Consider the following 17,975-nt stretch of genomic DNA (forward strand, 5'->3'; position numbering starts at 1 on the left):
ATCTTCCAAAAAAGTTAAAATGACATCCCTTTTTGTCGAGTAGCGCTAAATGGTCGTTCCGACTGACTTGACAAACTAAGTAAAGAGATAAGCACATAGGCTGGTATTGTTACACAACCGATCAATACTGTATAACGAATAATCCTATTGTGTTTATATTTAGTGTCTTAGAGCGTCGTCGTTACCCATAGCAACAGTGTTTAGGTCGCTCATTACACTATTTTTGTAATCATTAGGACTCACATGTAAATAAGTTACATAGGTGTAAGCAGTGGAATACCAATGAAGACATGATCTCGGCAAATATATGAAAATAAGAATTACTGTAGTGGAGTTATTCTCAACATACTGTACCTGGATTTAATACGACATGACATCCGTTATAACCCCCAACTTGTCAACGCCGGTAGGAGGCATGGGTGGCGGTGTGGGCCACTTTTATCGCGAACACCAAGGAGTTGATAACTTGTCAAGAAACTTTAAATCTAGTGAATTATTTACACCATTTCAAGTTCCACAAAGATCAACGGTTTCTGATACAAGGTAAATAAACATTATTTGTTGATCTTTTAGTGTTTAAGGTTTTGGAAGCCACTGAGAGCCAATATAACATATGAACGTCCACTTTAGTTTTAGGTCTACAGTTAATAATAACAGGTAAGAATATGAAACATAGCATAACATAAAAATGGTCAAATTGCCGCTGCACACGCGGGGATGACTTGGGCCTGGTGCACCCCTCCCATTCTACACTATCAAACTTTATGCGACATATCTGTGCCATATTTAGACACATCACATTTTTTTTGGTCAAACTATGATAGTGTGGACAGAGCTTCAAGTCATCAAAATCACGTATCATGAAATGTTGTTTTCATTGCTTACTGTAAGTTTGTTAAGACTAATACAAGGCAATAATCATTTTGCCATTAACCCAATGCTCATCAATGAATGCGATAATATCATTGTTTTATACAAATGATTGGATAATAAAGTGCAGTGCCTATCTATGTGACCGGACCAGATTAGTACGCCTACCCAGACACATAGTTGTCAGAGGTCATACCTACCTATATTATTTCTTCAAGTCAAATTAAATTTGGTATTTAATTTAACATGGTTGGCACTATTAATTATAATCGTACGAATTTTACTGAAAGTCAATAAAAAACGACTGACGTTATGACAACAATCGTCAACATATTTGTTAATTACAGCAACCCTTTTTATAAATTCAAAATCTATTTATTTCAACAAATGCCATACAAAATAATACAGAGCATAAATGAGGACCAACCTAAAAGTAAACTTTAACATGGTAACAAAAAATAATAAGAACAAGTGAGAATATGAAGCATCAGTAATAATATATGTATATAAATGAAATGTTTAATATTTATGTAAAAGATATTTCTTTAATTCTTTCTTAAATTGTAAAAAAATAGATTTCTTTTATATTAATAGGAAGCTTGTTCCATTGGGTGGGGCCGGCCTTTGACTGTTTACAAACAAACGAGTTATAAATAAATAATATACTTTTACTATCTTGACAATTAAACAAACAATCCTTTATTACCATGGATAATAATCAAGAATCAATGGTAACTGACAGGAATATTTTACAGTTTAATATTATAATTCCAGATTAATCAAACAAGATATGTCTTGCCCACGCAATCAGGTGTTTCATCAAATAATATTTCGGCACATAAAGGCTTAAGCTCTGTATAAAACATAAACTTTATGTGACAAAAATTTGATGTGCCTATATATGGGCATGATGATGTCATATCACTATCATATTTTAGGCATATCACTACCATATTTGGGCACATCATATTTTTTGTTGTCGCATATAGTTTGATAGTGTAGACAGAGCTTTACATCGTGTTTAGTGCGCAATGGTCATATTTATATAAACCCACTGCACTATATTCCCCCATATTCCACAGGTCAGCGGACCAGTGGCCGTATTCACCAATCACACTTAGGCTATTAGGGAAACACTTTGCCCTACCATTAAAATTTAAAAAAAATCTCATGTCAAAGTGAATACAAATTAGGGAAAATACCTTAATATTTATTGAGTTGATTAAGTGAAATACTTAATATTTAAGGGAAATATCTCAGTTAAGTGTGATGGCTCATATCGTCATTTTCTCCTCTGTAGTAGTATATCAGGTGTTTCATAATATTTCTGTATAAAGGCTTACACTGTGTTTAGTGCATATATATAGGCCTATATATATTATACATATAGGCTCACTTAGACCATATTCCACAGGCCAGCGGACCAGGATCATATCGTCATTTTCTCCTCCAATTTGTCTCGTGTTCGCATGCTATGCCCCGACGAGACAGAACACGCATTTTGATTGTTGTCGCAGTTTACACGTTGTTTAAGTTGACTGGTAACACAAACAAATCATTGAGTAAGCACGTGCTCAACTAATATTGACATTTGTTTGAAAGAAGACCACTGTCATCAAATGAATTAATGTTCGACGTGCATAGTGGCGAGTTTATAACATCTTTAAACGTACTTAAATCTATTGATAAACGATATAACCATGCATAATTAACCGACTATATACACTACTGCATACTGCAGGCCGGGCCGCCGTACATTCCTCTAATACGGTAATGTACGAAGTTTTGCAAGATATCGTAGGCCTACAGACTTGAACATCCTAAATGACCCTCATCCCCCCGTCTCCACATCACTTCCATCCCATTTCCAAGTTTTATTGCTAGTATATTGCGAATATTTGCTAATACAGTATCTAATTTATATCACATGTGATGCCCGTATCATGTAAGGTTTTAGGTTAGATAACTATAGCTGTACCAACTGATTCCCCAACAATCGCTTCGTTTTAGGCCTAAACTAAAATTGTATCTACAATTTATTTTGTATTTAAACAGGACCACAATGAAAAACAGGTTTTCTTTTACTCGAGTGTGTAATCCGGTATAAACATTTTTTTGTAATGCATGTTAAACACATGTGATGTTGTATTACCAAATGCTCCTATAATACTTTGGAAAGATAGAGATACAGTACAGACTCTTGTCTGATTTCCTACACAATAACCGTCTCTCATGCTCTCTGAAATGAAATAATGGTAGGCCTACAGTAGGCCTATTCGTTTAAAGTCATGTAAAGTGTGCTCATCGGAAGAACATTCCGGTCTCCCCCCGATATGATCTTTAGTCCTTACTTTAAAACCATAGCAACGGTATCTATTAGTAGGCCTACAAACAATCATTCCTCTAAGGTGGTATAAAGAAAGAGACTTAACACTTAAGTTTTAAGAGGTTTTGTTCTGAGCACGACCTATAATAATCTTTATTTTCGTGGATGATAATATTATTGTCCGGCACACGTCGGAGGTTATTTGATATCCTCGAGGCTTTTAGGCCTACACCACAATTATTATTGTCATGTTGTATTTTGCTACTGGTATTATAGTATAACATTTAATGTTGTTATCTCAGATTATATGAGTTTGTATTTACGTTGTTATGGAAACATGGTTCTAAACTTACAGTTTTATAGATCAGAAAGTATTGAAATTATTCATTAGAACACAATAGAAGGCTATAATTATATTATAATATGCCGATGACTGCTATTAAATAATAGGGCCTACAATTTTAATATCCGAGTATTATATATAATAATTTATCCAACTTGCACAGTAAATCAATTAATGAATATTGCTTCGCTTTTAACATAAAATCAATCTTGTTGAATGTACTTACCTTTTTTTCGGAATACAGTTTTACAATAAAAAGAATTCGTACAAAAACATCATCATCATCAAAATCTGTAGCTAACATGCTTGCCTTCCAATCCCAAGGTCCAGGGTTCAATCCTGACCTAGTGCCAGGGTTGTAACTCACGACTCTTTCAACTCCACTCCCTAAGCCTCAATGAGACTTAGTTTATAAGCTAAACTTCACTCCCTAAGCCTAAAATGAGACTTTATAAAAATAGTTTATCCATCCTGTAATTGGTGAGTTTGTGCTCGTGGAATACGACAAACTGAGCTTCAAGAATTACACGTTCTCTTTATAGCATATACCGGTACAGGTGTATATTCAAATGAGCTTCACACAGTGCTAACATAGCAACACTCGTTCCTTCTCAGTGTCAGTGGCAATATAAAGTTGACATTTTGTTTATTGATATCTTTATAAAATGTATTTATAACTTTGTTAACACTGCATGTTAAAGCGTGGTTCCCACTAGAACGCAACGCAGCAACGTATTGACACAAAGTGATGTATTGTGTAATCACAAGTGGGAACCGACGACGCAATAATGCTGCAAAAATCGGTCAGATTTCACGCAGGCGCGGGCAAACACAATTATTGGAAGGGCATTTTCTTACGTTGCGTAGGTTGCGTTACGTTGCGTCGCCAGTGGGAACCAAGCTTAAGGCCCATTTAAGGATTGAAGCGTACATTTCGATGATTGTATAGGCGGCGTATATTGCGCCAAAAATATGACCGTAAAATGGGATTGAAATACAACATCATAATTGTCAAAGTGAATTTGTTAATCTCATATTGAAATTTAATGTTACTAATTAAACTTGCGGTCACAGTGGATTTTGGGTTTAACCCCTTAAGCTTGGTTCCCACTAGAACGTAACGCAAGGACGTAAACGCAACGCAAGCGTTTTAACCAATGACAAGCGAAGTTATAGACAGTTAGCAATCACAAGCGAATAAGCCATCGCTTGTGATTGGTCAAGTTACTCAAGCTTGATTTCCACTAGGACGCAACGCAAGGACGTCAACGCAACCATGGATTAAAGAATAGAATCCATAACGCAGCGTAAGCGAGTTGACCAATTACACGCAACAGTTGGAATAATCCATCGCGTGTGATTGGTCAACTCACTTTACGTTGCGTTATGTCCTTGTGTTGCGTTCTAGTGGGAACCAAGCTTTAAGCGCAATTTCACAATTGTTTTAATTTTGTTTGAGGGTGACCAAACAGCATGCTAACAAGCAATAGGCACAACATAAGAAGCAAAGAAGAAAAAATAGAAAAAAGATTAATGTAATTATATAGATGCCCTTACGTAAATTTATATATAGATAAGAATGATGTATTATCAACCTGTTACGTACACATTTGTAAATATGTTAACACAATGTTATCTACCTGATTGTTTACTAATGAACTCTGTAGTATAGTCATGATTGTGGCTATAAATACTATATTTGTTGGAATCTTTATTAGTCTTTAAAATAATTGTGTGTTTGTAACTTCAATGTTCCGTGACGTCAATTACTAATTTTACACAAGAAAAAATAGCTATCCACAAACCATATCCGTGATTAAAAGTTTAAGATTGACTTAAGTTAAGTCGATAAAAAACTAACAAGAATATAAAGGTTCTACCGAGACTTGAACTCGGATCGCTGGATTCAAAGTCCAGAGTGCTAACCATTACACCATAGAACCGACACTTGACAAAATTTGAATTCGACAAAACGCGTTACGAAATATAATTTGGTTCACCACTGGTCCCACTGGTCCCACTTATTTTGTAGTAATTCTTTTGAAAAAGAATAATATCATGCTAAATTATTTTGTTCAAAAAGGCATGACCATCAAAATATCAGGTTCTACCGAGACTTGAACTCGGATTGCTGGATTCAGAGTCCAGAGTGCTAACCATTACACCATAGAACCACTATAAAGCTTGTGATTGCTAATTATTCTAAAGAGATGTAAAGATGTGGGCACACACAAAGAAACAATTGCAGTTTCATTGTATTATAGTCTTAATTCAAATGTCAGATGTATACATGTAATAAGTGTGAATTATTTGCTCTTATGAAGTGTATTATAAATTTAATTATAGAAATATCTTGAAGAAATATAGGTATTTATAAATTCTACATTTTTAAATCAATATCGACTTTCTAATTTTAATGAAAAATAATCTTAAAAAAATTAACAAATATAAAGGTTCTACCGAGACTTGAACTCGGATCAAGAGTGCTAACCATTACACCATAGAACCACCATGCGATCATATCCAATGATTGCAGACTATGGAAATGATACATAAGTTAAATTATAACCGTCGTGAGGTGGTTTCCCGAATGATCGTAAAATCAAAACGGTACTGGGTATGACCAACTAGCGTTATTGTCACCGGCTAGTCATCCATTCATAGAAGTACTAATGTAGTAGCCTACCTGTACGGTGACCATCGAATGTGACCCGAGGCATGACTAACTACGACTTTTAGATGATAGAAAGTTGAGAAAAATGTTACGAGTAGTTGTACGACATGAAGATGTTTATGAAATTATGTCAATAATGTTTACACACTAGGCATACAAATAGTAAATGTTTGTTAGTAAAAATAATTTTAATCTTGACCTTTGACAAGATCGCCTAAAATTTATAATTTAAATCTACGATACTTAGTATTGTATATTCAGGAATAGCCGCTCATAGTCTCTTTGCTTTTCTTCCTTATATCTTATTCTTATTAACTCAAAATTATTTTAGTTAGTCATGCCTCGGGTCACATTCTATGGTCACCGTACAGGTAGGCTACTACATTAGTACTTCTATGAATGGATGACTAGCCGGTGATAATAACGCTAGTTGGTCATAACCAGTACCGTTTTGATTTTACGATCATTCGGGAAACCACCTCACGATAATTATATAGTTTTAATTATTTGATGTTTAAATATCGGTAATTACTATGAATTTTTAAGAAAATCGATGTATGGCCTGATGTGTAGACTTAATTCAAGTGAAAATGTTTTAGTCTCAACGATTATAGGCAACGTCTTATATAAGTCAAAGATGCTCTCCAGGTGAAATGCCATCCCGAGATGAGTAGTAGTAATTAGTACAGTTTTTTTTATTTATACGTAATTTGGACTTTCTTGACCAGAGATTGAATAAATGAATGAATATACATTTTCATTCATTTCATTTCATTTATTTATTTCACTTTACAAATATATAAATATAAAGTGGAGGAGCCTAAAAGAAAGCAAAGCTTGTGGTGAATAGGCTCCTCAAAACAAAAACTAAAAATAAAATATAAATAAAATAACACAATTAGAAACTCCAAAAAAACAAACAACAATTAAACTAATATCTTTTCTCTAACACATAAGTTTAACATGTTTAAAACTAAAAAAACATGTAAAAAAAAAGATTATATAAATTATTTAAGAAATATCCAAATATATCAATAATAAAATAATCAATAATAAAAGAATTTACAATACCTATATAAAAAGACAATTTTTTATATTTAAGGAGGTAAAAAATAAATAATTTATTGCTTACCTCCAAGTTTAAACTTGCTTAACTTGCAAGTGACGAGCATGATAATAATTACATAATATAAAGGAAAATTGTATTTTTGTTTTCAGGTATCGTCACTACCGCGAATATCTTGATAAAACGCCGAGGGTACCATGGGGTATGCACCGAGAATATGCAGGAGAAGGGCCCATTAACCTACCAGATGAACATCGCCCCCGCAGTGAACCACCACCTTTGGTTGAAAAAGGACACCGTCACTTTGGCTCTGGAACTGACCCGTATCCAAGGTAGGCCTAATATTATTATCATATTATATAGTGGATATCTATACGGGATTATCTGTAATAAATATCCCAAAGCTATCCCTGAAAATCTTCTAACAAAGTACGTAGGCCTATCTATAATGTTGTAACTATTTCTTAAAATTTTATTAGAATATCAATAAAAAGAAGAACAATGATTGTAAAAAGTCTGCGGCGTTTCTTGTTTAAACGATTTTCCAAATTAAAATATATACGTCACACTTGTGAATGATAGATAGTTAATTGGCCTAAACTTCGTCAGTGAAGACGCGTCCTGTGCTGTTAAAATAAAATAATACTATATTTTTGGTACTCGACTTCGTAATAAGTTCCGTGGTGGATGTTGAACTTATCACATTCTAGATTGACTTGAAATTGGCGAATTATACCAGGAAGTGATAGAACGTAACCTTTTCAGACACCCGCAATAAATCTTCTGTCCGTGAAGTTTTGTAACTTTTCTTTTGTCACCCAATGAGTGCGAACGGAGTCATTGTATCAACTCTATTAGACCATACAATAACAATCCTCTTCCAGTCAATAGGTAAGCCCCCCTTATATCACGTGACCGGAGAGAGACAATACGTTTTATTTACCTACACCATGGTAACTTAGTAGATAGGTTAACGTGGTTACACTTTGCCAGGCGATAGCGAGTGGGTAGGCAGGCTGCTGCCTCGGTGGAGATGAATTGAAATCAGTTTTCTTCAGTTTTTCAAATTTGTACGTGATTGGAAAATTTCAAGTTTAAGAGTTACAGAAATGACGTCTTTACTGCCTCAAATTCCGACAAATTACCAGCCACGGGACGAGAAATACAAGTTGTACAAGAAACTGCACCCTATCTACTACACGTAAGACGGTGGTATTAAGTTTTAATGGCTTTTTTTAGAACTGACAGTCAATTCAGTCGAAACTGTTAATTAAAACAAAATAAGCACTTGGTTTACAAATTAATTACGTCACGTTGATACGTATTATTTATATTTCTGAATGTCAATTTATGCTCTTTATTTAATGACATTTGTGTGACCTTTGCTTCACCGCCCTACTTCATAAATGATTCCCCGAATCCAAACAGGTATAAAGAACTCATCTAATAATGTAACCGATATTCGATGGATTACTGCAGTAATGCCAGAGATTAAGGACAGGTAGTATTAACATAATGTAATTATACTTACACTGGTGGTATTTACAGCATTTTTCGTAACTTTCATCGCCTATCTTTATTTGTAGTAATCGTGATATCTTGTTTATCTTTTCAGAGGGTTACCAATTGAGCAATATTACAATTTAACCAGTCTTAAGAAGAGCAATGTGAGACTTAACGACCAATTGTAAGTTTGAATGCTAACCTGACTTTTAAGCTGTGCCCATATATGGACATGATGATGTCATATCACTACCGTATTTGGGCATATCACTACCATATTTGGGCACATCACTGGATGTGTTTTGTCAAACTATGATAAGGTAGACAGGGCTTTACGTCGTACGATGACTGGTATCAATATTAATATCAAGAATAAGCAGATATTTACACGTTCTGATTGATTTTATTTGAACTTTAAATATACCACGAGATATAGGCTCAAACATTATCTATAGTCCATACCGGGATGGCGATGATTCGTCGACCTGTCATATGCGCTATGTTCGTTATTTAAGATTTATTTCACTAGCAAATTGTATTTACTTTAATAGATTGTATATAATACTGAACAATGATTAGAAAGAGTAATCCTGATGTAAATATTTCGATTGTATTAATTGTCTGTCCATAAAGCATTGGTTTGTATAAACATTGGAATGTCGTAGATCGTGATTATAATCGGTACGCTCTTAATTCGTAGTCTGCTGTGTTGTTGACGTTACACTTCACAGCTAGGATCTATACGGAGATATACAGTTATGTATGTCTTATGCTGTCATGTAATATTAATTGTATTTTTTATTTTAGATTACCAAGACCAGAGAAATGCGACATGACGTAAGTGGCTTACTTTACATACATTTACAGTAAGCCCAATAATTCTGAACTGAAACAACTTCATCAAACTATTCACTCTAAAACTAAATAAGTTCGGCTTGAGTTGGCGTTCCATACATGCCAGGACCTACAGGGTGACTGTTAACAAGTAGTTGCTAAATGCTAGGTTGGACGTGGACTTTAAGATATATATCGACAATCTGGATTCACAGGGAAAATCATAATCGTTAATAACAGAATATGCTATTTTGCAGTAGGCCCTAATTTTAATCAGTCAAAACGCAAAATAGATATTAACTTAATGTTTTTATTTTTATTTTTTTGAAAGCGCAATTCAAATTGATCGAATGTTTCCCGCGGAGCATCCGTACAGCTCTCACATGTCAAGATACGCAGTGTTTCCAAGTTTCAGTAACACCCCAGATGACTACAAAACCGGTGACGCTCAGAAACAAGCATTGCCGAAACATCAAGAAATCCCATCTAATCCGCATCCAGTTACCATAGGAACCAAGTCCAAAGGGGCAGCACATCGATGGGAAATTCAGCACCTACCGCCTGATTCGTTAAAGCGCGCACTCTCGTGGCCTGGTGATACTTTCTTCCAGGTTAGTCCTAGGAAGTGTATTAATACAAATTAAGATTAAATTCTATGCCTAAATAATAGTATGCCTACACCATATATGTTGATTGACGTAAATCATTGTTCAAACTTGGAAGACGCAACGCAATGACGTAGAGGTGCAATGTAAGTGAGTTGACCAATCACAAGTGATTCGTATGATCGATTGCGTCGTGATTGGTCAAATTACTTGCAGTGCGTTCAACCGGGGACCAAGCTTAAAGGACGATTGAAATAACTACATACTTATTCATACGTATAAGTACATACTTATTCATAATTTGTATTTATTTGATTTTTTATTTAGCAACGTAAGACACCACATTCTGGACAGCAACAATTTTACCCAGTACCACCGAAAGCAGTTTTACCAAACCATGCCCCGAGACAACTAGATTATACCATCAACCCTAAAACTGCGAACGCGTTACGAAACGTAGAGCGTTCGCAATGGGTTACAACATACAGTAAACAGTACACAGGCTACGGACCAGCAAACGCGCTCGCGCTCGATAATTACGACGAGAAGGTCGACGCGGAGAGAAAGACTGGAATTGAAGATCATAGTCTGGTAGGTATTCATTTTTTACTTTCCCGCCAACAATATCAATTGATTTATTTCTGGTCTCTTTCCTTATTAGTTTATTTAGTATATCCTTGATTCAAAGTGCCAGGTAAATCTTTTAATTGACACCTTTTCAGTTTTTCAAATCCGGTTTTCCGCCTACGCTGTCTCACAGTCAATTTTGAAGATGGAAAACACGCAAATGACGTCATTAATTCAATAATAAGTACATTTATTTAAAAAACTCGTTTTAAAGTGGATTTATCAAGAGGTATTTACATGGTATATGACAATTGATTATCTCTATTAATAATTTTAGCGTGGTAGTTTGGTGTAGTCTCTATCATTTTCAACCATGCTTAAGACACGTGCTTAAGACATACACAACTTTCACCTAATACTCTTATGCTTTATTAAGTTCACATTAAACACATTCGATGAGAATCGATGGTTGTTTTGAGTCATCGTCATTTCGTTCTCCCATCAATCACAGCGCTGACACGCCTAACAAGCATCTTCTTTCGTCGTTCTCAGATCAGAATTACCTGCCTGGTGGTTTGGTGGTTAAACGAAGTCAACGGTTCTATTTCAGCGTTTGTTTTCCTTTACAGAAAAGTCTATTCAAAAGATTCATCTTATGTTGATTTGAACGTATAACCCGGTCGTATACAGGCCTGTCCGGGCGTGCAGTAGACCTGTCCGGTCGTATACAGGCCTGTCCGGTCGTAGGCCTACAGTAGGCCTGTCTGGTCGTACAGATGACCATTTTCATCAATCCAAACATTTTCATAAATTTTTTTTCATAAATCCGCTCCGTAAGCCCGGAATATTTGAAAATCTTTTATTAAAATCACTTCTCTTAATTAACAGCTATTATTAATAAATCGCCATATTTTAGGATTGTTAGATTACCGTACTTTGTAGGCCTTAATTTCGTAATTTTATTCACGCAGTTTTTTTACATTTTTCTTCCTCAGCCTATGTTGCCATATCTTCGTACCGGTACCCAGCGATCATCACTCAATCGCAAACATCTTATTTCACAATCATACTGATGATTTTAAGCTACACAGCTATGTCTACACTATCAAACTAGTGTGATGTGCCCAAATATGGTAGTGATGTGCCCAAATATGGTAGCAATATGACATAGTAATGTCCATATATGGGCACATTACATTTTTGTCACATAAAGTGTGATAGTGTGGACGAGCTTAAGACGTATATTACAAATGTAACAATTGAACATGCAGAGGATGTTAGGGAAGGAGTAGGAGGTATTCTTGTTGTGGGGACACCTATTTTAGTAGGCCTACATACAGATATTAAGTTATTTTTTATGACGAGGGGATTTTCAGAGTAGACTCGCTCACGCGCGCAAACTAAAACGGACGTTTCAATGGATACGAATGGCTATAACAACACGATGTTTTATACATAATTTCACGTTCAATTCAATTGCGTCAGTTGCACCGTGTCAGTTGCATGTTACATGATTGTATTTATGTTGTACACAATTGCCGTGAGGTTATTTTGAGTGAAATCATGTAACATTAAGAACATCATGCATTTCATACATTGCAGACACACTGCAGGCAGTTCACACATTTCAAGACATTATGTCAATGTGTATGTTATTGATTTTTACATTCATTTCAATTTAACGAAAAGTTTGTAAAATGTAATTATTTTTAAACCATATATATTTCCCTTAAGAATGTCAAAGATTATGACAGACATATTTTTATGCGCAATATATCCTTACTAATTTTTGTATTAACTTTTTTTTATAAAGATGCGTAATAAAATGCCATTTTTTTTAGACGTCCATGAATATGTTTGTTTGTGTAGTTTGTCAATACATGTTCAAATGTTATATGATATCCTATCGATACTATGCAATATCATACAATATTTTTTATAGAGGTTATTTTTATTCACAGAGTGGGCCGATAGTTACTCGACGTTCTAAACCTTTTTATTTATTAGGAATTGATTATTTCGTCTTAGAAATATCAATCAATCAGATCTAGGCATATAGACGTTTATACATTCTGTAGATACTACTCGTTTTCTTCACTCTACTCTAGCTCACTCACTCTCACTCTACTCTACCTCATTCACTCTCACTCGCTCAATCTTTTCATCTTAACGTGTCTTCCTCTTCTGTCCTTGAAATTAAAACTGCCCTTAAGATGTAACCTATAATTGTTTACACTAATATAGTAATTATTATAATAACAATAACAATAATCATAATAACACTAATTAAAAAAAAATAACTACTACAGTAGTAATGACTATAATTGTTATGTGTTTAAATTTTAAATGTAAATATGTATAATTATGTTTGTATGATGTAGTGTTTAAGCGGATATTAGCCCTTGATGGCATTTGCAGCAATAAATAAATTTAATTGAATTGAATAGATGTGAATAAATGGATCTTGTTAAAATTTGTGATTGACGCAATCAAATATATTTTCAAATTAGTAGGCCTATTAATGTGTTTATGTGTAGAGATGTATAGCGATCCCGTTGTAAATGAATGAAAACAAATCGTTTAGACATTAAAAGGTTTTGAACGATTTTCAATACAACAGACTGTTGTGTCGAGAACCGAGAGACATACTTACAAGAAAATCAAACAATATATTACTATATATCAAACAAGTAATTGAAACTAATAAACATAAAAAGAAGAAAAAAAAGACTGTTTACTTCTACCGACCATGACATAATATTAAATATCGCTTTTGTACTGAAATTAAGAAGGAAAAAAATGAAGAGGAAAAGGCCTTAGCAAGAATAGCACACATTTTTTTCTTCAATTTTACAATCAATCAATACTACTAATATACGCACATATAAAACGATGATATAGCGGCTTTTCTACGCGTTGTGCGTTCAGACGACAGAGCTGTTCTACGCGTGCGTCCAGACGATGATAATATAGCAGCATTTCTATGCGCTATTTATGAGAAGTTTGCAGCAACTAGACAAGTAAATCTAGATCAAATTGTCAACTGCTCCGATATTCAATTAAAAAATTTTCGTAATTATCATTGCTGTTCAGTAAACCTATAATTCATAAGTATCATACATACGTATTGTCATAAAAAACGTATCGTCATACAGATCGTATCGTCATACAGAACGTAACGTCATTCAGAACGTATTGTCATACAGAACGTAACGTCATACAGAACGTAACGTCATACAGAACGTATCGTCATACAGAACGTATCGTCATACAGAACGTATCGTCATACAGAACGTATCGTCATACAGAACGGATCGTCATACAGAACGTATCGTCATACAGAACGTATCGTCATACAGAACGTATCGTCATACATAACGTATATCGTCATACAAAACGTATCGTCGTACAGAACGATATCGTCATACAGAACGTATCGTCATACATAACGTATCGTCATACAAAACGTATCGTCTTACAGAACGATATCGTCATACAAAACGTATCGTCATACATAACATATCGCCATACATACTCACTGTGACCATCACTGACAAAACCATATAGAAATAACTAAATCGAAATCACAATCAAAATGATCATCTTTATAACCTTCCATATTACAGTCCCATCCTAATTGGTTGAATTCTTACGACTCAAGCAATTTAATTTGAAAGAAACATAACATCGACAAACAGCTCAAGTACAAGACTATCTCGAGTCTGTGTTAACATTGATACTCATTTGTGTTATTCTAAACCAATATTAATTTAGTGATCTAGTTTTAAGTTCAGCAGGCTATACTACTAACAATAAATATTGGTATTTCTAGGTCATCAATGGAATACAATTAAACAAATTTATTTTCTTTAATTAGGATTTCAACTAATCATTGTTATTTTCCCTTTTACAGATCATCGTTGTTGTCAATAACATCACGTAATAATTCAGATCACCTCAGGCAATTTCTTTCTAAAGCGTGGTTCCCCCACTAGAGATACAACGCAATAACCAATGACAAACGAAGTTATAGACAGTTAGCAATCACAAGCGAATAAGCAATCGCTTGTGATTGGTCAATTCACTTGCGTTGCGTTACGTCCTTGCGTTGCGTCGCTAATTTTAAATAATAAACAATAAATATAAATTCTTTCTTTCTTCTTTTTTCAGCGTCCACGTAGCTATCCAACTTTCACGCCAGCACGTCCGTACGAGGGAAGGATATCCCGGATGGTGGGACCTAACCAATTGTTAAGATGTGTTATAAAAGATGGCAGAATCAAGTATGTCCCGTTCACACCAAAGACACAAATCGAAATGGATAAGGTACGCTGCGTCCTAGTGGGAACGAAGCTTAAGAAGATTATGATAAAATGACGAAGACGTGATTGTAAATTAAAAAGTGTTATTGATGTTGCATTAATTAGAGCTCGGTCTACACTATCAAACTTTATGTGACAAAAAAATGTAATGTGCCCATATATGGACATGATGATGTATCAATACTATATTAAGGCATAACACTACCATATCTGGGCAAATCACACTTTTTTTGTCAAACTAGTTTGATAGTGTTGACAGAGCTTTGGATTTAAATATGTAGTTGATGGTACATGCTTGAAGAAGATGTGTTAACAGTGACGGTGATTTTAGAATGACAATGGTCGTGATGAAACCAGTTATGGTTTGGCAGCGATAATAATTCTACCTAGAGGCTTGTTATTGATAAATTATTAATATTATTTTATTTATTTAGGCCAAGGAATATGCCAACCTACCATCCGAAACCCACGACAGTTTTCAGGACCCCGCAAAACTTGCACAATGGAAGAAGTTACAACAATCATCTCAACATCCAGGAACGGAATTAAAGCAACATGAAGCAATGAATTCTCTCTCACTCTCTGATAAAGAATTCAAACAGAAAGATCCTATGAAAGAACTAGTAGAAAAACATACAAGCGAGTTGAAGGAGTTGACCGGTAATACTAGATGGCGACAGGCTGAGTTACAAGAACATCACGATGATCTGAGACTTCTTAAACGGAAGGTGGATTACACAACGCCACTCTTACGCCCTCCTGTTTACTACGACACTCTTCACAACATCTACAGTACGAAACCTCCATATTACTACGATGGTGACAATCCGTATGAATACGATTATGTTGGGCCGTGGGACTACCATAAAACAAACGCAATTATTGACCAGTACGCCAAAGAGGGTAATTTAGAATTGCCTAAGACTGATGACGCAACCAGGGTTCACCCATTTGACTGGGACAAGTACCAATTTGCAGGGTCACCAGGAAATAAATCCTACGTTATGCCAAAATATACCGGTAACCAACTATTAAACGGGATTTCTCGCCTTGAACAATCAGTGGCACAGAAACCGGTAGCGCAGTCGAACTACGTACACAGTCATAATCCGGACAGAATTAAGTCTGCACTGACTGCTAGAAATGCAGAAATCAACCTCACTGATTTAAATGCTAGTTTACCGTCTGTCTATACTAGCAGACGATCACCACCGTCACCCGCCAAAAGTGTTCAAATAAATGGTACTGTCCGGGTGGCCACTGGTGGTGGTAACGAACCACTAGATGTAAAAGAGTATGGCCATAACACTCATAACGCAATATTAAGCGGCCCTTCAGACTATGATGCGTACCGCAGCACGCGGGTTGACGGGCGGCATATCAACCCAGAAGGCGCAAGAGACAGACGTTTTGATTGGACTGCAGACTCAATTTACCGCCGGGATCAAACTAAACTGTTGGAAATGCAAGATTCGTTTACCAAAAGCGGCACAAGAGATCAGTTCCACAAAACCTTCGCAGAAACTGCACCTGATGTAAGAAGTAATATAAATACAGGAAAATCACATTCGTTTGAAGGTGAACATGCATATTACTGGCATTAAGTATTTGTTACTATTTATAGGCATTTCATAATGAAGAGATAGGTTTATTTTAAGCGCGTTATTGATGTGTAATTTGTACACATTGACATTTATTTCACCACTTGATAGATTCATTTTAAAATTCTTTCGCAGAAAATTGAAATTCAGAAAACATTTAGGTTCGTACTTTATACAATCTGTAAATTCATTATATTGATAGAAGAATAATATACATAATACGTTTATATGGTATAACAAGGTTGTTAGTATATGGCGATAAACAGGTTTAATATACAGAGGTCCCAACTTCGGAAAGTCCATTCGCAGGAGATTTTGTCGTGAACCACATTCAATTCGTCGAAAGTCAACGCGCGGGGAATCGAAAATCAACAAGCGTCGTTTACGTCTGTTAATTAACTAAATATGTTACATATAGGCCTAGTACAATATTTACACATAAGTTGGCTTAATTTTTACATAGGTTTATCCATCAGTATTTTTACATTCTTATTTTTTTATGGACACATCCTTAGTACAAAGAATTTAAAAAATATATACTGTATTTTAACTAAAATTCAGTATATAAAATAATTTAACTTAATTACATAATGTACAATATTTACGCATGATAGTATATTGCCCAATAGAATTTACTCATTTTTTTAGGCACAGGCCTAGGCCTAGCCTATATGGCTTCTACTTCTACTAGGCCCTAGGTAGCTACCATTTTTAAACCCAAAAACAATCGAAATAACTATTTATTCCGTCTTATGCTACATTACGCGAGTTAACATATTATTTCAGATGAAAAACATTGAGTTTTATATTGTTTTATCCATACGTAATTACACATTAAAATGTAGGCCGTTTTATGAGCTATTTCGCCGATTTCTTATCGCTGGGAAATTCCCCACCAGCGACATCGATCGATCGAAGAGTAGGCCTAGGCTAGAGAGGCCAAGCGTGCATGCCGGAACAGGTGGATTATTGCTATATAAATAACAAGTTTTAACAAAAGAGCTTACGACAATCTTAGGTAAATTTTTATTAAACGTAGGCCTACTTGCTTGGCGAATCCATGCCTTTACAAAAACCAAATAAAACACCGCCTCAACAACCTCGTGCAATGTGCGATCTGTTGTTCTTTGCATGCAGAGGATCAACATTGGTAGAGTCCATTAATTATGAAGGTGTTTAAAAATGTAATAACTATTAAAAACGTGTCTGAACCACTGTGTAATCAAAGCGTTTATTTAGTTAAAACTTGGATCCTCCCAAAATT

At 35.0% G+C, this 17,975-nt stretch overlaps 1 protein-coding gene and 2 non-coding genes across 3 annotated transcripts; 1 reads left to right on the top strand and 2 right to left on the bottom strand.

Annotated features, from left to right (window-relative positions):
* The first annotated feature begins 224 nt into the window (after nt 1-224).
* On the top strand, nt 225-16,807 carry LOC140041074 (uncharacterized). The gene is made up of 8 exons (XM_072087456.1): nt 225-543; nt 7,432-7,611; nt 8,895-8,966; nt 9,590-9,619; nt 9,948-10,227; nt 10,549-10,812; nt 14,959-15,114; nt 15,545-16,807. Exons 1-8 carry the CDS (start codon nt 371-373, stop codon nt 16,712-16,714), a joined length of 2,325 nt encoding a protein of 774 aa, XP_071943557.1. The 5' UTR covers nt 225-370; the 3' UTR covers nt 16,715-16,807.
* Nucleotides 5,411-5,482, bottom strand: Trnaq-uug (transfer RNA glutamine (anticodon UUG)). The gene has a single exon. It is a non-coding gene; the product is annotated as a tRNA-Gln (tRNA).
* Trnaq-cug (transfer RNA glutamine (anticodon CUG)) lies at nt 5,642-5,713 on the bottom strand. The gene has a single exon. It is a non-coding gene; the product is annotated as a tRNA-Gln (tRNA).
* Nucleotides 16,808-17,975: the final 1,168 nt, after the last annotated feature.

Source organism: Antedon mediterranea, chromosome 2, assembly GCF_964355755.1.
Source record: "Antedon mediterranea chromosome 2, ecAntMedi1.1, whole genome shotgun sequence".
Classification (NCBI taxonomy): Eukaryota; Metazoa; Echinodermata; class Crinoidea; order Comatulida; family Antedonidae; genus Antedon; species Antedon mediterranea.